Below are 21,172 nucleotides of genomic sequence, written 5' to 3'. Positions count from 1 at the left end.
ATACCAATTCATATAAAATATTCAACCATCTACAGCATCATTTATATAGTAAGTTGAAAAATAATTATTTTTAGGACAAATTCTTCCTTACATTTATTACCACTTTATAATCCTTTTAGAAACAAACGCATCTTAATTTGATTAAGCCTCTGCTATCTTTCATGAGGGAGCTCTGGTAGCATAGTGGCTAAGACACTTTGCCTGCTAACCAGACGGCTGGCGGTTCAAACCCACAGCCACTCCTCGGAAGAAAGGTTGGGCAATCCTACTTCCGTAGTGATACTGCCTCGGAAACCCAAGGAGGGGTCGCTATGAGTCGGGGCCGACTCGACGGCACATAACAACAACAACAACAACAATCTTTCATGACTGTCACCTGTGGTGGCTTGTGTGTTGCTGTGATGCTGGAAACCATGCCACTGGTAGTTCAAATACCAGCAGGGTCACCCATGGTGGACAGGTTTCAGTGAAGCTTCCGGACAAAGACACAGGAAGAAAGACCTGGTGAACTACTTCTGAAAATTAGCCAAGAAAATCTTATAGGTCACAACAGAGTACTGTCCAGCTCAGTTGCTTTGGACACACTGTCAAAAGGGATCAATTGCTAGAGGAAGACATCCTGTTTGGTGATGTGGAGGCAAGGGGGATCCTTTGTGAGAAGGACTGGCAAAATAGCCACACTCATGGACTCAAACGTGCCGGTGATTGTGAGGATGACACAGGACCAGGCTATGTTTCACCATATTGTCCATAAGGTTGCCATGATTTGGAGTTGACTTGATGACAGCTAACAACAATTAGCAATCTTCCATAAGATCCAACAGGGTATCTTTACCTTGCTATTTGTATTTGGTGAACCAGTATGAAATTATTTTCTCTAGAGTGGCTAAGAATAGGAAATAGCAAGTGCCAATTCTATGCAATTGTGAAGCTGGCACAGGACTGGGCAGTGTTTTGTTCTGTTGTACATAGGATCGCTATGAGCGGAGCTGACTCAATGGCACCTAACAACAACAATTATATGCATGTGTGAATACATGTATAACTCTAAACATTTTAGTCATGCCTGGCTAATGTTTCTATCTTTATAGTAATTAAAAAAAATCTTTTTACTTGGAAATAATTTTAGATTTACAGAAGAATTGCAAAGTTGATATAACTAGTTCCCTTATATTCTTCACCCAGCTTTCTTTAATCATATTGTTTTCTAAGTATTAGCAACATCTTGATGTTTATAAGAATGTTGATCAGCTGCATGCAACTTACGTATTTCATAAAGAGCATCTTGAAATAATTATACAACATTATCTTTTTCTATGCTCCTCATTAATATGTTTTGACATGTGTTTCACACACATTCCGTCTTTAACCCACCATCTGTGCGTACAAATTAAACAATGAAGAACTAAGAACAGCAGTTTAAAACAATGTAGTGGGTAAAATTCACCAAAGCACACAATTAACTGTCAATGACTGGAGGTCATGACTATGTTCAACCAGTGGCTCCAAATCACCAGATGTTCACACTACATCACTCAAACCGTTGTTTTAAAATCAGAAATACATTTAAACAATTATTTTTATGTTAATTTCAAAACAAATAGTTATTGGTACAAAAAGTATTATCGTCTTCAATGATCTAAATTGTTTCTAAGATTAACACAGGAGTTAACTCTAAATTTTCATACAAAGAAAAAATGTGTAAGAATAGTGAAGACAACTTTGGAGTAAAGGAACCAAGACAAAGGGAAGATTATGGTTTTCCTTTAAACTGAGCCATGCAAAACATGTGTTCATTGTACTGCTATTGCTATGTTTTACGTCTTACGTATGTGTTACAAATATTGTGCTATCATCACTTAACATTTAACTATAAAACAAGAACAAAGATCTTGCTCACCAAGAATCACAATATGTTACAAAGCTATAGTAATTAAAAGTGTATTCATGACAGAGAAACAAAGATCAATGGAACTAAATCACACTGCCTTCAAGTCAGATCCAACTCATAGTGACCCCTCCTTGGGTTTCCAAGGCAGTGTCACTACAGAAGTAGATTGCCCAATCTTCCTTCTGAGGAGGGGCTGGTGGGTTTGAACCACCAGCCTTCTGGTTAGCAGTCACATGTCTGAGGACTATGCTACCAGAGCTCCTAAATAGAATCCTAAAAACAAACAATGCATAAATGAAAACCTAAACCAAACCAAACCAAACCAAACTCATTGCTGTTGAGTTGGATCTGACTCATAGTGACCCCTCCTTGGGTTTCCGAGGCAGTATCTCTATGGAAGTATATTGCCTAATCTTCCTTCCGAGGAGTGGCTAGTGGGTTTGAACCACCAGCCTTCCCGTTAACAGTCAAATGCCTTAGGTACCATGCCACCAGAGCTCCCAAATGAGAATCTAGTAACTGATATTTGACATGCCACCTACTGTAAAAATTTTTATTCCAAATGGATAGCCAAATGAACACTATTTTTCTCTCCATTCATATATCTTCTTTGGTGAAATGTCTGTTCAAATCTTTTGCACATTTGGATATATTTTTTGTGTTCTTATTATTGAATTGTGAGAGTCCTTTACATACTCTAGATACAAAGTCTTTGTCAAATATGTTTTACAAATATTTCCTTCTAAGCTTTCCTTGGTCTTTTTATTCTCTTCATAATATCTTTCCAAAGCAGACGTTTTTAATGTAGTTCATCAATATTTTCTTCTGTGGATGGTGTTTTTGATGTTGAATCTAAGAAATCTTTGCCTAACCTCAGGTCATAAAGATTTTCTCTTATGTTTCCTTTTAGTTTTACAGTCTTAAATTGTATATTTAGGTATGTGCTTCTTGCTTTTTTTTTTTTTTTTTTTTTTTTTTTAATAGAATGTGATATATGGGCTGAGGTTCAGTTTTCTGCAAATGAATGTTAAATTTTTCTAACACCATTTGTTGAAAAAAATGATTGCAGAGCACATTTCCCAGGATTTATTTGGATGTGCTTATTTGCATGACTGGAGGGTAGGATGAGGGTATGTGGTAGAAATTATTGATGGGCAGGGCTAAAGTCCCCCATGCTGCCACGTGGGTGGGCTCCAGGCCCGAGGATTTCCACTCTTCTCTGGGCACTGGGCAGTCAGTCAGGCAGCCCATGCCCAAGAGAAATGCCTTCCTTGGACGCTGCCAACCCTCGTGTGGTTACTGTTTAACACTTTGGGTGAAAATGAGATTATCTTATAACCACCCAGAGTTTGAATGTTGCTCAAAGCAAGTTGTACCCCCACAATCTTTTTTGTCTTATATCTCATGGGTAGGAGCCCTTGATGGTCTCTTGGACTTCTCTGATATCTGGAGGAACCTGGTACAGTGCTGGAACAAGCTTCTGCAGCACAGAAAGGGAAGACGGCCTAGTAGAGTCTTCAAAGCAGAATGTGGGAATAAGAATGCAGGATGTTTTTCTAGGCCCACACGTGAGCTAGGGAGGATGAATCTGGAAGGTTGAAACCCTACTCACCAAGGACCAACAATAGACCAGTCAATCAGTCAAAGTGTGTGTGAGTTAAAACACTAACCATATCTCACTTCTCACATCTCACAGAGATCTGCAAGGATTTCTGAGGCCTGGTATTGTGGGAACATGCTTTCTGTCTGTGGTGTGGCCATAGGAACATTGCTTGGTCTTTGTCTCAGCAATCCTACTTCTGGGATTTCTTATCCCAAAGAAATAACCAAACAAGTGAACTGAGTTTTGTCCCACAGCTTTGTTTGTTTTGATGGTAGAAAACTAGAAACAATCTAAGTGTCCAAGGATTGATTAATTGAACTCAGGACTCATTTTCATAGTGAGTGCTATACAGCCATTTAAAACCCAATCCATTGCCATTGAGTTGATTTCAACTCATAGTGACCCTATAAGACAGAGTAGAGCTGCCCACATAGGGTTCCAAGGCTGTAAATCATTAAGAAGCAGACTGCCTCAACTTTCTCCCATGGAGTGGCTGGTGGGTTCGAACCACCAACCTTTTGGTTAGCAGCCAAATCACTTAAGTACTGTGCCACAGGAGCAAACCACTTAAAGGGTAATGCAGAGGCATATGTGTGGTGGGGGAGAGTGTTTATGAGATACAGCTGGATGAGAAAAAAGGGCTATCGGACAACATGTATGCACAATGGAGGCGCTTTTAAAATATTATATATTGATGTGTGCACATGTATTTCATTGTTGACCATAACAATGCAGAGCCAATTCCTTCTGTAAAAACATAATAATAATAATAATAATAACAGTTGTTGTTTTATCAGTCCTAACCCATGGCGACCTTGTGTGTGTCAAGGTAGAACTGTGCCAATAGGGTTTTCAGTGGCTGATTTTTCAGACGTAGATTGCCAGGTCTTTCTTCCAAGGCATCTCTAGATGGACTCAAACTGCCAATCTTTTGGTTAGCAGCCAAGCCCATTTGTACTACCCACAGATTCCCAATTCCTTCTGCAACCAGTCCTTAATCCCTACTTTGGTATTGTCAGGGTTTTATTTTAATCAAAGTCCTGCCCTCTTCTCCCACTGAACCTTTTCTCAGGCCTACTGTCAAGGAGCCAGGAGCTGTGAGAGGGTAGCTAAGAAACAAACAAGGGAAGGAGAGGGCAGGACCCATGGGAGAAGCAGTAGGTCAACCATCTGCTGGGACCAATGTGGGTAGGTGGCCTTGCCATAGGCTGCCTGTCTTTGGCCACGTGTCTGGCAGTGGTGAGGGTTTCTATAGCTCCATCCACACTCTCTCACTCCCCATCAGCATCAGGTCCACTTGTCTGCACATGGATCCTTGGGAACCAGTGGGTTGAAATTTTTATTAGTCACAGTGTACTTTATTAAAAATGGAAGGCTGGAAACCACTATATAAATCAGACACAAATAGAAGTGATCTATAAAAGGAGATGGGAGCCTGGGGTCCTGTCCATTGAGGTCCACTTTGCCTCCTCATACATACACAGCAAGCCTTTGACTCATCTCTGAAGACATCAGGCCTAGAGATATATTCTGTGGCCCTGGACAAGTAGGAGCCAGCTGAAATTCCTCTGCCTAGATGATTCCTTAAGGGCAGGCAGCAGAGATGCTACCCTCCTATCTCACACCCAGCTCAGGGCCTGGCCCTAAGTGCTCAGTAAAGTGGTCATCTAACAGACCACCTCCTAGTAGGCCAGCATGAAGACTGTACAAAAAGCCCAAAGGAAGAGTGTGGATGTGGACAGCTGGATGGATGGATGGATGGATGGATGGATGGGTGGATGGAAGGATGGATGCAGGGGTGATATTCTAAATATTTGACAACTCGATGGTCCTGGCTCTGATCAGACATTGGTTGCTAAAATATAGGATAGAATGCGGGTTCCTGGCAGAGGGGCTGGAGAAGGAACTCAAGAGGCTTGGAAGAGTGGTGACTTACCACCCAGGATGGAAGTATTTAAATATTTGAACAAAAGACATGGCTTAATATCATTTATGGGTGGGTGGGTAGACCAACAAATTGATGGATGAGGGAGTGGAAAGATAAAAAGGAAGAAAGAAGGATGATGGATGGACGGATGGATGGGAAAGAGAAATGGATAAATGAATGGTAGACAGATGGATGAGGTGAAAGACCAAAGGCTGGATATATGAAGATGGAAGGTCATGATTGAGGGGACAGATAAGAGAATGGATGTGTAGAAAGGTAGACAGATGAATGGACAAGTAGAAAGCCTGACGAATGGGAAGGAGGATGGATGGAAGGACATTTTCACAGAGAATGGGAGGGTGGCAGAGTAACGCCACCTCAGTGATGGCATGGCTCTTGGCTCTGGACGCCCACAGGTAGCTTCCTGGTCCCCTACATCATCATGCTCATCGTGGAGGGAATGCCACTCCTGTACCTGGAACTGGCAGTGGGGCAGCGCATGCGGCAGGGGAGCATCGGTGCCTGGAGGACCATCAGCCCCTACCTCAGTGGTGTCGGTAGGTGGGGCCCTCTCTAGTCATCTCCCCGCTGGGACCCCAGTACTCTATCTTGGGCAGCACAGAGGTGTGGGTGGGGAATCCGTTGGAAAAGCTGCTGGAACAAAGGGCAGCAAGAGGCTCAAGAGAGAGTGCATAACTGAGGTGGACAGAGAGCCCAAGAAGGTAGAATGTGGGCTGGGAGGGACTGGCTCTTTGTGGCTATCAGGCAGTGAGGGAGGAGGATGGTCACCCCCTGGGGAACTAACACCATATCACTTCTCTCCTATGGGCCTCAGTTTCCTCATCCATAAAGGACAAACAGCTACCCAACAAAGGAGCTGTAACTCAAAACTGACCATTCCAGAAATTCACTTAACTGCTCCTTGCTTATTGTCCACAATATCTATTTTAGTGAGCACTTACTATGCACCAAGTGTGAGCATATACAATTTATGTGTGTGATAAATTCATTCATTCTTCATGGCACCACTGTGAGGGAGGAAGTCACTACCAATATCTCCAGTGTATGGAAGCATGGATAGCAGAAGAGGTGCTTTCACACCCTGCCTCTCCTGAGTTCCTGTGTGCCAGTGCCCCTGGGTACCTCTGGGAGATGGTTAACCTGCCCTGAACAGCCCTCACGGTCCAGGGCTGCCTCTGCCAACAGGAGGAACTTTGACCAGCAATGGCCACTCTCTGTTCTGCTCACCCATCCCACCCCCAGAAAGGGAGGCAAGCATGAAGGCCAAGTGGCTTCGTAACAAGATCACGTAAACTTATATGCGATCTAGTCTCAGCTGCACAAGAAATGTGTCCTCACACTTAGCCTCACAAATCATCTCCAGACTCTAAGTGCCACCTCATCTTCAATGGCTATGAATGTTTAACACGGAGGTGTGTGACTTTACAATCTGCTAGAGTAAGCAATCCCAGGGGGCTTCTCAGAGGCAGCATTTGCTACGCAGTTGGAAAGATACCAGAGTTTGGTGCCAGCTAGTGGGGTGCTGGTCAATGTTTAACAGCCAGCTCTCTGGGGTTCAGGGGGAAGGCGGAGGGGAAAAAAAAAAAAAAAAAGCCCTGACATTTGCTGATACCTATGGTAGTCCTGGACAAGTAGGAGGCAACTGAGCCGATTTCAAACTATAGCCACTATAGCCAATTCCAAACTATTAACGAGATGTCCCAGAGTGTGGACTGAGACGTGCACACACTGGCTATGGAGAATGGGTGTGGGCCAGCACCTGCATACCGCGGCTGCCAAACTTCTCTCAGCCCTAGCCCCACCCTGGGTTGCATGCAGTCCTGACCAGAGGTCAGGGCAGTCCCTGTCCCCTTCACTCCCGACACACCTCCTCACACTGTGCCACCACTGAACAGAGTTTGGCCAAAATAGCTCAACTTCACATGAGGCAAGGAGGGAGCAACTGCAATATCTGGCATCAGAGTGGCACTTGGCAGTGACAAAGTGCTTCTCACACTAGGTTTGAATCTTAGTCTGCCACTATCTGGGTGGTCTTGAGCAAGTTAATGGCTCTGTGCCTCAATTTTTTCCTCTGTAAAGTGGGGACAGTAATACCCACATAACAACATTATTGAGAGGGCCAGAAATGTGTTAAGTACTTAGCACAGTCCCTGGCACTCAGTTCAAAACATCATCAGCCTCATGTTCCAGATAAAAGCAAAGAGGTTGGAGAAAAAGAAATAACCCCTGAAAGGTACCCAGCCACATTTAAGACTCACAAAAACCTGGTGAAGTTTCTTATAGATTTTGCAAATCAGAAAGCCAGGGCAGTCCCTGCAGGCAAGTCCCAGGAGTGTGCACTGGTCAGGGCCACGCTGCCATGCCACCCCATGGAGGTAGAGAGGAGAAGGGGCGGTTCTCAGAGCTGGCCCTCTGCTTCCTCACAGGCGTCGCTAGTGTGGTGGTCTCCTTCTTCCTCTCCATGTACTACAACGTCATCAATGCCTGGGCTTTCTGGTACCTCTTCCACTCCTTCCAGGTGAGTAGGAGCCTGTGTCAGAAGCAAGAAGGAGAGGAGAGCAGGGCTGCCTAGTGGGGCTGGATGGGAAGGGGCCGTCCATCTGTGGAAGGCAATGGAGGTTGAGGAGGTCAGTCTAGAGCAGGGGAGACAGGAAATGGTGAGAAGGGCAGGGGGAACGCCAAGCACCTCAAACCAAGCAAAGAGCTTCTGGATCTGGTGTCCATGGTCCCCTGGAATTGGAAGCCAGATTGTGCATGTGTGAGTATATTTCTGGGGAGCAGGTCCACATCTTTTATCAGGCTCTCTCGGAAGGATGTGACCCCCAAAATACTAAGAACCACTGCATGGTGGGATGGGGGGAAAAAAAAACCTGTGGAAAGTACTGACAGGAAGGGATTTCACCAACCCAGCAAGACAGTAACCACCTTCCTCTTCTTCCTTGCCTTTCCCCTCCTCCTCCCCCTCCTGACACTGTCACTTATCTTTCCAGGTCTCTGGTTCTGTCTCCAGGCTGATCCCCTGCTTTTTCCTGTAGACCCCAAAGTTCTTCTAGGAGATCATCAACTCTATGAGGGAGATATTATTATTTCTATGTTATAGATGACGAAGCTAAGGCTCAGAGAAATCTGATCAGAATTGACACATTTTGAGTGGCAGAGGTGGGATTTGTGCTCAAGCCCACCAGATTTTCAAGCTGGTTCTCATTCCAAAGACAACAAGGGCCTCCTCATTTATCTCCTGCTGGTTTCTTCTCTAGCTTATTGGTTGAAGATGCTGGTACTGTGTTGAGGAAGATTCTGAGGGGGCTGAGTTAGGGATCTATGTGAAAGATGCTGTAGAAAATTTGAGGATCAATGGTATCTGCCATGGACTTGGGGGTAGTGGGTATCTGCACACAGGCCCATATGTGCCATTCCTGTTTGAGTGTGCTAAACACCACTGAACACAGAGCTCCCAGGCTGGGTGTGGCATGGAGGACAGTCTTACTGCGTGTGGCTTCTAGAACCCACCAGGCCATCGTAGGTAGGATGGAGAGAGGAAGACAACACTGCCACATGGACTGAGAGAATTGGAATCCCAGTGATTTTGTTATCTGTTGTATAAACCACCCTCAAGCCTACTAGTTTAAAATAAGAACCATTTTATCGCTCACAGTTCTGTAGGTCAGGAATTTGGGCTGAACTCAGTGGGGAAGCCTCACCTTGGCTCCATGTGGTGTCAGCTGGGGTGGCTTAACTGGAGCTTCAGGTCCAACAGGGCCTTCCTCACCTGGCTAGGACTTGGTGCTGGCTGCCAGCTGGGCACCTTGGCTCTCCCCCACATGACCTCCCTCCACCCGGTCTTTCATCATTTAGGAGTTGAGTGAAAATGTCTTTACATGACAGCTGATATCCAAGAGGGTGGAAAAGGCAACTACAAAGGTTCTTCAGGCCTAGGTCAAGAGGTCATACAGCATCACTTCTACTGCATTCTATGGTCAAAGTGAATCCCAGGCATCACAGATTCAAGGAGAGGAGCAGTCAATGCCTACACTGAATGAAAGAAACTTCACACACATATGGCGATGGGAGGAAAGGTTGGCAGCAATCTTTGTAAATAATCTATTTCACCCAGGAACCCCAGGTCAAAGCTAGAAACTGTCTCTCACATTTCAATGAGCAAGAGTGGCTCTGGACTAAGGGCCTCCACCAGCACATGTCCAAGCACAGTCTTCAGATGCACAGGCCTGGGCTCCAGCTGCTTGCTGGCAGAGTGGCCATGGCCCAGCAGGTAATGGCTCTGGGCCTCAGCTCTGTGTTCTGTAAAAGATGAGGATTGAACCCAACAGGGTGGTTGGACTTATTTCTTCTTGTTTAGTATAATTTTTCTTTTGGTCTACTGAAATCTGAGCTTACAGAATCCAGGTACATATAAAAGTGACCAGAATGGGGCTGGTCCTGGCAGAACAGGCATGAGACCCTGTCATGGATTGAATTTTGTCTCTCAAAATTATATGTCATGGCTGGGCCATGATTCTCAGTGGTTTGGCAGTTACGTAATGATGTAACTTAGCAGTTATGTATTGATATGATCATCGCCCATGATGTGATATTATGTGATCAGCCAATCAGTTGTAAAGGGAGTAGGGTGAGGTACAACACCCTTACTCAGGTCATAGTCCTGATCCATGTAAGAGGATTTTCTCTGGGGTGTGGCATGCATCACCATTTGTCTTACACGAGATAAAAAGAGAAGCAAGCAGAGAAGGAGGGAATGATTACCACCAAGAAAGAAGAGGTGGGAGCAGAGTACATCCGTGTGCTGAGAACCTCCTAGATCCAGGGGAAGACTGATGCCAAGACACATGGAGATCTCCAAGGGAAGCTGAGCCCACAGATATTGAAAGGAGACAGGGACCTTCCCCTAGAGCCTCCAGGAAGAGAAAGCCTTTCCCTAGAGCTGGCATCCTGAATTTGGACTTCTAACCTCCTACACTACGAGAGAACACATTTCTATTTGTTAAAGTCATCCACTTGTAGTATTTCTGTTATAGCAATACCAGATAATTAAGACAGACTCCTAGCTCTCTAGCCAGAATTACTTTTCCCTCCCTGCTTCCCTCTCCCATTTAGTATCTCTGTTTAGTGCTTAGCCTTTGGTCATGATCATTGGACGTGCCCATTTAGGTTCCTTTGTTCATAAGTGACAGAGAACCCAGTTCATAGTGGCTTAAAAAGAAAAAGGTCTTACTGGCTCTGCTCTTCAGAGTCCAGGAGTCTAACTGCTTCAGGTATAGCTTGACTCAAGCTCAAAGGAAGTCACTAGTACCGGGTTCTTTCTGTCATACTGGCAAGATGAGTGCAGAGGTCCTACGCCTCATTTTCTTCAGCTTCCAAACCCAATATTCATCATTGAGTTTGAGGGAATGTCTGTCTCTACCACCAATTAGTGAGGACAAGACCTAAGTCTTATTCATCCCAGGTCTTGCCAGGTACTTGTGGAGATAAACAAAGACTACCCAAATGAGAACAAGCACAGGTTATTTACTCAGAACTTGTTGTAACAAGGGAGTCAGCTACCCTCACTTGCCTTTGGCTGAGACTCAAAGTCAAACAGGGTAGTGGGAGAGCTTTATAGTGGCAAAAAGGGAAGGCCTCAGGTGTGCCATTGGTGGAAGTCATTGGCCTGGGGAAACTGAAGGTGGGCTGACAAGAAGCATCCTATGTGATTGGGTTGGGAGCATATTTGGCTTTCTCTGTTCCTGAATTGGAAGTGGGGACCAAAAATTAGGGAAGCTGGTGGTCTCTGACTAAGTCCTGACTATTTTGAGATGATTGCTGCAGAGGTTGTGGCTTGGCTTCCTGGACTGGTTGATGCAGAGAGTCCATGATCATAGATGGTCAGGCCACTGTCCATTTGTGTACTGTCTCTCAGCCCCCACAGTTAAGTTCAGTAGTCCTCAAACGAACATGTGTGGGATTGCAATGAATGTGGGGTCTCCTTCTTCCAATGCTCCCCCCTCCCAGCCTCTTTCAGATGCCCTGACCATCTGCCCTTTGTGGACTAGGACCCTCCTCTGCCAGAGGTCCTCCTCTGTGACCTCCTTGTCACCCCTGACCCTGACTTTTGCCCTCAGCTCTCATCTTCTCTGTGTAATGCTTGTTTTGATCTCAAAGGATCCCCTGCCGTGGTCTGTCTGCCCACTGAACAGTAACCACACAGGCTACAACGAGGAATGTGAGAAGGCCTCCTCCACGCAGTACTTCTGGTACAGGAAGACCCTCAATATCTCGCCGTCCATCCAAGAGAACGGAGGTGTGCAATGGGAGCCGGCACTGTGCCTCATCCTAGCCTGGCTCACAGTGTATCTGTGCATCCTGAGGGGCACTGAGTCAACTGGCAAGGTGGGCAGCAAAGCACTGAGGGCCTCTACTCAGGCCCAACACTGCCTAGAGGTTGTCCTGACCCAGCCCTGGGCAATGCTGAGAAGTTGCCCTCTGCAGTCAAGGGACTGAAGCTGTGCTAGGGTAGGCTGGGAAGCACTTTTTTTCCATTGTGCACGGGACCACCATGAGCCAGGGGCTTACTCAACAGCAGCTAACAACAGCAACAATCCTGACAAAGACTACGTACATTTCCTGGTCCTTCTTTTGGAATCCCCTTTGTTTTTCCTCCAAGAATTTTATAGATTGATCAGAAACAGGTTCTCCCAATAGACAATAACATGTCCCACAACTTTGCCAGCATCCCTGATAAGAAAGTTAGCCCCCTGGTGGTGACTTCAGAGAGCCTTCTGGAAAACTTATCTGGAGGGAAGTGGGCTTGGTCTAAGTGCTGTCTGGTGCCCACTAGTTATGCAGATTGGTCACCCCTCCCCCAGTTCTCCTTGAGTTCATTCAGCTCATTGACCAGATGCCCACTTTCTCTACTGACTTATTCTCATCTCTCATCTTGCATCTGGTTTATTTTCTTATAATCACAAGTGGATTTATTACTCTTCTCAGATTACAATGACCTCAGCTAAGAAGCCATGATAAAAGACACACCTTGCTTCTCTTGCTGTCCCTAGAGAGAGAGGGCACAGATCATGAGTCTGATTACCTTGGAAATTCATGGTGGTTGGACACTATGGCAGTAATAGAGGGCCAAGTGCAGTTCATGGCTATTTGAACATGGGTCACCAACTATAATTCACACAGGAGTCCTCACACACTTAAAAGAAATGCCTAATTCAAAAAAAAAAAAAAAAACCAAACCTCTAAACTAGTTCTTTGTTTCACAGAAGAGGCTCTAGTGCGTATAAGAATTAATTTACAGAAAAGAAAAAAAATCCAACGCTGAGTGCTTGATTAAATACATGCACTTAAAGTTCTAGGATCTCTGGTGATGTAGTGCCTAAGGCATTTGACTGCTAACCAGAAGGCTGGTGGTTCAAACCCACCAACCACTCCTTGGAAGGAAGGTTGGGCGATCTACTTCTATGGTGATACCGCCTCACCTCGGAAACCCAAGGAGGGGTTGCTATGAGTCCAATCGACTTGATGGCAGTGAGTTTGTTTGTTTGTTTTTTGAAGATCTCTATCGGAGGGCTTTGTCAAAGTTAAAACTACCCAGAATATGAGAGGCTACTGCAAAGTTGCCAAAGAAACAAAAGATAAAACATCGTAGAACTCATGATACCTGTCAATAGGAAAAGAGGATTCGGCTGACAAAAATATTTCATTTATGTGCAATTTTGAAGTCCATTAAAGTGAGGCCTTTCAGGAAGGCTGTCATAAAAATCAGATGACTGACCTTCCTGTGGTATTTATGACAGGGACCTTGGTCACTACACTTCCCATTTATGATCACTCATGAACAAGCTTCTGATAGGACAGACCCCAGTCCTGGGAAGAGCTGGCTTTCCTCTACGCACTAAATTTTTTTTTAGAGGCAATATAAACCTTATGATTGTGTCTCCTGCTTTGCTTAGGCCATTAGGAAGCTCAGAGCTGAATCTGGCTCACCTGTAAAACTGGAAAGAGCCTCATACGCAGAGTGTGTAGCTGTCTTTTTCTTTCCATCTTACTGGATTGCCTATGTTTTCCTTTTGTGCCAACTTCTTTATCTAGCTATTTAAAAACTATTTAGTGTGATTGATACATTTTTGTGGGCTGCCTCAAATCGTTTTGGGAATAAAGGGAGGGTCGAGGGCAGAGACAATAGTTCTGTGTCAGTTTGCTAGGGCTACTATAAAACAAAAGCCATGGTGGGTGGCTTTAAAGAACAGAAATTTATTTTGTCACAGTTCTAGAGGTTAAAAGTTCAAACCAGGTCTCAGACAGGTTGATTGCTTCCTTGTCTGTAGCCCTGGGTGTTCCTTGGCATTTTCTTGCTTATAGACAATCCTCAGATGTCATTTGTCTTTCCCCATGTGTGTTTCTCTATGTCCATTCTCATCTTTGTATAACTCAGAAGTGATTAGGTGTAGGATCCACCTTACACTGATACGACTTCATTTCAACTGTGAAAACTAACTGTCATCAAGTCATTTCTGACTCATAGTGACCCCTCCTTGGGTTTCCGAAGCATTATCTCTATGGAAGTAGATTGCCCAGTCTTCCCTCCAAGGAGTGGCTGGTGGGTTTGAACCACCAGCCTTCTGTTTAGCAGTCAAATGCCGTAGGCACTATACCACCATTAACATAACAGAAAAATCCTATTTCCAAACAAGATGACATCCACAGGTCCACGAGCCAAGAATTTGATTTTTGAGGGTGGGAGGGACATAATTCAAGCCATAGCAATTATATATTTCTCTCTTCTGTTCTGAATAAGCAATTGCCTGGTGGTTACAGATGTGGGCAATCACATCCCATCACCCCATTTCCCCAATCCAAACTCAACCTGCATCTGACCAAAAATCTTGATGCCACTTCCCAGAGACATTGTGGTGGTTTGTGGGGACTGTGGAACTGTCCTGGGCTAAAGGGGACCCTGTGGCCACCCTGCCTCCAGGAGCTGACTCTGCCGTCTGGTGCACACAGGTGGTGTATTTCACTGCATCGCTGCCATACTGCGTGCTCATCATCTACCTGGTGAGGGGCCTCACACTCCATGGAGCGACCAACGGCCTGGCTTATATGTTCACTCCCAAGGTATGAGCTGGAGAGAGGGAGCCTGTGGGTGCCTCACCCATCCTGCTGCGTTCAAGGATGGGTAGAAAGGGGGCAAGATGGAGGGTGGGCAGAAGCTGTAGTTTATCCAAGGGGGTTAATGTGAGCCCACCAGATTGTGGCAAGGGGTGTATTACCTGTGAGCCCTGGATCACCTATTCAGCCAGACAGCTCCCCACTAGACCCATCAGAAAAAGGGGAAAAAAAAAAAACAAACATTATTATTGAGTCTGTTCCAACTCATGGCAACCCCATGTGTGACAGAATAGAACTCCTCCATGGGGTTTTCTTGGCTATAATCTTTATCAAAGCAAATCTCTAGGCCCTTCTTCCATGGTACCATCAGGTGGGTTTGAACCATGAACCTTTAGGTGAGTAGCCAAGAGCAAACCATTTTTGCCACCCCAGGACCTCTCAGGTAGTCCCCAAGCCCTCTTAATCCTGAGGTATGAATTCTTTAGTCCACCCTCTCCTTATCTCCACCCTCTCCCAACTGATTGCTGCCTGGGCTTCCACCCAACTCTTACCCCACATCCACTGTCTTAGTTACCTAGTGCTGCCCTAACAAAATATCACAAAGTGGGTGGCTTCAAAGAACAGAATTTTATTTTCTCACAATTCTCAAAAGCCAAATTCAGGGCATAGGCAGGACCATGTGCTCTCTTTGTTGGCCCTAAGGGAAGATCCCTCCTTGTCTCCCCTAGCTTCTAGTAGCCCCAGGCATTTCTTGGCATTCCTTGACTTGTAGAGAGATCTTCTCGGTATCTTCCCCCTATGTGACTCTGTTCTCTCCTTTCATAAGACACCAGCCAGAAGGAATTAGGACCCACACTACTCCTGTAACTTAACTTTTTAACTTAACTGATAACATCTGCAGAGAAAAACCTATTTCCAAAAATGAGGTCATGTTCACAGGTACCAAACCGAAAAAAAAAAAAAAAATACCAAACTCACCGCCATTGAGTCCATTCCTACTCATAGCACCACCCCCCTTGGGTTTCTGAGGCAGTATAGCTACAGAAGTAGATTGCCCAGTCTTCCTTCTGAGGAGTGGCTGGTGAATTTGAACTGCCTGCCTTCTGGTTAGCAGTCAAATGCCTTAGGCACTATGCCACCAGAGCTTTTTGAGGGGCACAATTCAATCCATAACACCCACCTTCCAGTCTGTTAACTAAGTTATTTATTTATCACTCCCCTGCTCACAACACATCTATGGCACCCCATTTTCCAGAGGCACAAATCCACACTCCAGCAGGGTGTTTCACGATCCCTCCCCAAGTATCCCTCTCCAGGTGCCCCCAGTCAGTATTCCTCAGTGAGGGGTGCTGTTAGCCTTAGGGGCATTTAGCATGTGTGACCCTGGAAACAAAATGTAGCACCCAAAAAAAATGCTCTCCCCCTTTCCAAATGCCCCCTAATTCCAGTGCTGAGATTCAACCTGGGCCTCCACCACCAGACCACCTTTGTCTCTGTATGCCCAGACCCACACAGTGCCTGGGTCACAGGTCAGGGCCTCAGTACATTGTTGAGTGATTTTATCCTACCATTTTCATGTGAGAACCTCCTGTGTAAGCTGCTATGGAAGATATGACATGAGGCGTGCCCCTGTGTTTTATCTGCTGGGGAGTGGGCAACAGCCAGGCCCCAGGGCTAGCAGAGCTGGGCCCCAGCCCCAGACCTGCCTCCAACTGGCTGTGAACCGATAGGCAAGTTCCTTCCCCTCTCTGGGCCTCCCTCCCTTTGCTAGTCCAAGAGTTAGAGATTCCCATGCAGGATTCATTAGCCTGTCTCCTACTGACCCTCTAGTTGGAGCAGCTGGCCAACCCCAAGGCCTGGATCAATGCTGCCACCCAGATCTTCTTCTCGCTTGGCCTGGGCTTTGGCAGCCTGATCGCCTTCGCCAGCTACAACGAGCCCTCCAACAACTGCCAGAAGCACGCCATCATTGTGTCCCTCATCAACAGCTGTACCTCCATATTCGCCAGCCTTGTCACCTTCTCCATCTATGGCTTCAAGGCCACTTTCAACTATGAGAACTGCTTAAACAAGTAAGCCTTAGTAACCCCATTGAACACTACTAGCCTTAAGTGGGGCGGCAGGTCCCCAAAACTCTGAGCTGAGGGGGAAGCTGACAAGAGGTGGATGTCAAAAAGTCACGAGCACCGGCTTTGGAGTCCTCAATCCAGGGTTCAAATTTGGCTCCCCCACCACCACCACCCCAAGTAACTGAGGGGCCATGGACCAGTCACTTTCTGCCTTGAAGGGATGAGGGAGGGCTCAACCTTCAAAGCAGTTAGCACAATAGGGCATTCCACAAACAAACTTTGCTTTCTTCTGCCCTATCTCTCCTACCTCAAACGTAACCGTAACCGAGAGCTCTCTGTTGTTGTTGTTGTTATGTGCTGTCCAGTCGGCCCTGACTCATAGCGACCCCTCCTTGGGTTTCCGAGGCAGTATCACTACAGAGGTAGGATTGCCCAACCTTCCTTCCGAGGAATGGCTGGTGGGTTAGCAGTCAAGTGCCTTAGGCACTATGCTACCAGAGCGCCTCGAGAGCTCTCTAGTTAAGCCATATAGATTACAGAATTTCCTTTTTGCAGTTCTTTACCAAATATACAAGAAACATCATCCAGAAGCTATGTTGTCCGATATGGTGGTCACCAGCAACAAGTGACTGTTTATAAACGTAAACTAATTTAAATCACGTCAAGCCGAAAATTCATCTCCTCAGTCACACAAACCACATTTGCAAATACTTCATCACTACAGATGATTAATGGCTACCATATGAGACAGCACAGATCTATAACATGTCTATCATCACTACCATATTGGATAGCACTGACCCAGAAGTTAAAACACCCTCACTGTGTGGGTTTGGTTCCTATTGTCATTGCTGATCTTATTTGAAACTTCATCATCATTCAGATTCACTCTGCCCTTTTGAAAGAGTCACCAGTCAACAGATTCCTTTTGTTGGAGGGGAGAGGAGTCTGAATGATCTCACTTAATGAGAAAAGAAGAGGCTGAGGGATGGCAGCCCCACTCAGAGATCCAGGCTTCTGAAAGGGTTTGGAGATTGTGGACTTTGTAGCCAGGGAGAGGCAATCTGATATCTGCTTCACAGGGTGATTCTGCTGCTGACCAATTCTTTTGACCTTGAAGATGGCTTTTTGACAGTCAGCAACCTAGAACAAGTGAAGACTTACCTAGCATCCACCTACCCAAGCAAATACAGCGAGTTGTTCCCACAAATTAAAAACTGCAGCTTGGAATCAGAGCTTGACACGGTAAGTGCCCTTTGGAAACACAGGAGACCACAGCTTCATAATAAACCTAATTCCTTTGAAGGCTGCCACTAAGAAAGAAAGTGGGGGAGGGAGGAATGTGAGGCTCAAGGAAGATGTGCTGTCCATGAAAATCAAAGAAAACTAAATTATTTCCTTTGTCCATTCTTAGAGAAGAGAATCTTGACCATCACTTTTCTCAGGTGCTGAATAGGAATTCTAGTTATGATAAAGTTCCTTTGAGTTCTCAATGTCCTTTCTTCCTTTTTCGTTTCTCTTTTTAAGCTTAAAAAATACGTGCAAGTACATGCAACAATATAACACCCAGAATAAATAATAATAAACACTTTGTCATTTGGGATTCTGATACACACACACACACACACACACTATAGGGACAAAGTTGAAGTCCCTCTTGTTACCCACTCCAAACTATTCTCTAGTCCTCTATTTACCTGAGGCAAAAGCATTCATTTTAACATTTTTATTACCGACATACAATAAACAAGCACATTGCCTTCAAGTTGCTTCCTGCTCATGGTGACTTCATGTGTTACAAACTGGAATTACTCCTTAGGGCTTTCGTGGCTGTAATCTTTATGGAAGCAGATTGTTAGTCTTTTCTAGTGAGTGATGTTGTTGTTATGTGCTGTTGAGTCGGACCCGACTCACAGCGACCCTCCTTGGGTTTCCGAGGCGGTATCACTACGGAAGTAGATTGTCCAGCCTTCCTGCTGAGGAGTGGCTGGTGGGTTTGAACCACCAGCCTTCTGGTTAGCAGTCAAGTGCCTTAGGCACTATGCCACCAGAGCTCCTTTTCTAGTGAGTAGTGAGTTCTCACTACCAACATTTAGGTCAGTAGTCAAGTGTAAACCACTTGCACCAACCATGTATGTGTCCCCAAATAATATTAATGCTTTGTTGGCATTTTTTTTCAAATGGACATAAGTGGTCCTGAGAGCTCTATTTCTCACTCAACATTTTCTTTTTGATATCTGTCCATAAGTTCTATTGGACAAACATCCCTTTGAGAATTTTTCTTAGAATTATGTTAATTTTATAATTTAATTTGGGGAGAAGTAATATCTTTTTGAATCGTAACTTTTGATTCAGGAATACATTTTACCTCATTTACTCAGGTCTTCTTTCATTTTTCAATTAGTTTTCTGCATGAATTTTTGTCACTTTTTTTTATTAGATGTATATTGAGGCACTTTTTCCTTTTGTTGCTATTGCGAATGGGGCCTTTTTTTCTATTTCTACCACTGTTTACTTCTGCTGCAAAGGAAAGCTAAGGATTTTTGTTTGTTGACCATGTGGCTAGCATCCTTGATGAATTCTCTTATTAGTTCTCATGTTTGTCTGTAGATATGCTTCAATTTTGAATGTAAACAATCATATCATCTGTAGATAATAACAATGTTGCATTTTTCTTTCTAACCCTTATACCTAATTCCTTTTTCTTATCTTATTGCATTAGCTAGGACTTTTAGCACAATAGAAGTGGAGGTGAGAGTGAGCATATTTACCTAATTCTTATAATTAATGGAAACACTCCTAGTGTATGCATCTAAAGAATCCTTCTCAAGAATAGAGAATAGTGCAGGCCCATGGCTCTTTCCACCCATGATTCTGGTTGCCAGTACTTTCCTTGGAGTTTTTTTATTTTGTTTTGTTAGGTGGGGCACTGTACTCTTTTTCATGGATGGAGCCATTCTAGGTCATTTCATGGGCAAGGCACCCCTTTGTATCTCCTGACTTTATGCAGGTTGCTCAGCCTTAGTTCCCTTCTTTATCTAGTCACCAGTTGGTGACATCAGATCTATAGCCCCTAACCCTCAGCTTCAAGGCGCAACTCCTGTTCAAACGAACCGTGAACCCCCTTAGCTTCAGCTTCTGTTCAGAGCTCTCACTTCAAGTTTCCTCTTTGTTTTGGGCAGTTAGGGGTTTCTTTCACTTAATTTAGAGGTTAACTGTATGTGCAAGGATTTTGTGTTAATTGACTTATTTAGACTTATTTCTGTTGTATTTTTTCATTCTTAAATTTTACTTTATTCTCTAATGGTCTGAAATTTTTAGTTTAAAGTCTAGAGTTAAATAAAATCTTGAAACAATATTCCCCCAAGATACAAGAACTTTAGGATCACTTTATTATTATCCCTCCTGCTTTAAATTCTGGGAGCTCTGGTAGCGTAGTACCTAAGGCATTTGACTGCTAAGCAGAAGGCTGATGGTTCAAACCCACCAGCCACTCCTAGAAAGGAAGGTTGGGCGATCTACTTCCATAGTGATACCACCTTGGAAACCCAAGGAGAGGTGGCTATGAGTTGGATCCGACTCGACAGCAGCGAGTTTGCTTTGGGTTTTGCTTTAAATTCCACTTTTTCCAGTTCTTTCTTTTTCTTCCATAACTTTGCCCCCTGTGCATACTACTATATGATGAATATATTTGCAGCATTACTCATAAATTGGACACTATTATTATTATATAAAGATGGTGATGTATTTATCTGCATGTATCTCATTTTATTTGTTTACCACCACTTCGTATATCCCAGCTGGCTTCTGTGCTCCCCACCCCTTAGAACACATTCTTTATGAATTCTTTTAGAAAAGGTTTCTTGGTGATAAATTTTCTCAGGTTTTGTTTATATGTAAATGTGTGCATTTAACCCCCATTTTTCTAAAGTGTTTTCTCCTGAGTAGAAAATTCTCAACAGTTATTTTCTCTCAACACTTTGAAGATACCTGTCTTGTGTTTCTGGCTCCTGTTATTACTGGTATAATGTTGTTCTTTCATTCCTTTATAGTGGACAGTTCTTTCTCTTTGATTCCTCTCATGACCTTCTTTTTGTCTTTGGCTTCCACAGTCTAGGCATGAATGCATTTTTATTTATCCTAATTTGGTGATGGGTTCATGTTTTTTATCAGTTTTGGAAAAATTCATTGCCATTATCTATTAATTATTGCCTCTCCTCTCTATTTTTTCCTTCTAGAACCCCAGTTAGACTTATGTTAGACCTTCTCATCCTGTCCCATGTATCTCTTCATCTTTCTTCATTTTTCCCATCTTCTTATCTTTTTTTATTGTTTATTTGTTTCATTATGGATTCATTCCTGGAACATGTCTTCCAGTTCATTAATTCCCCCCATTAAGCTGCATCTGGTTGCACAGTGGCTAAGGCACTTGACTGCTAACCAGAAGGCTGGAGGTTCAAACCCACCAGCCACTCCTCGGAAGGAAGATGGGGCAATCTACTTCCGTAATGATACTGCCTTGGAAACCCAAGGAGGGGTCTCTATGAGTC

At 44.4% G+C, this 21,172-nt stretch overlaps 1 protein-coding gene across 1 annotated transcript in view; it reads left to right on the top strand.

The window, feature by feature from the left end:
• The window catches only part of SLC6A20 (solute carrier family 6 member 20), a 48,915-nt gene that overhangs the window by 16,651 nt on the left and 11,092 nt on the right, over nt 1-21,172 (top strand). Inside the window, exons 2-7 of the mRNA XM_007951735.2 lie at nt 5,838-5,978; nt 7,869-7,960; nt 11,599-11,826; nt 14,449-14,559; nt 16,384-16,625; nt 17,705-17,867. Of these exons, the coding sequence (XP_007949926.1) occupies nt 5,838-5,978; nt 7,869-7,960; nt 11,599-11,826; nt 14,449-14,559; nt 16,384-16,625; nt 17,705-17,867 (977 nt within the window). The remainder of the gene's footprint in view (nt 1-5,837; nt 5,979-7,868; nt 7,961-11,598; nt 11,827-14,448; nt 14,560-16,383; nt 16,626-17,704; nt 17,868-21,172) is intronic.

The sequence above is a fragment of the Orycteropus afer genome, unplaced genomic scaffold (assembly GCF_000298275.1).
Source record: "Orycteropus afer afer isolate SDZICR_OR568_19922 unplaced genomic scaffold, OryAfe1.0 scaffold00311, whole genome shotgun sequence".
NCBI classification, from domain to species: domain Eukaryota; kingdom Metazoa; phylum Chordata; class Mammalia; order Tubulidentata; family Orycteropodidae; genus Orycteropus; species Orycteropus afer.
Note: the sequence above shows the minus strand (reverse complement) of the source record. Positions and strands in the feature narration are given on the sequence as shown.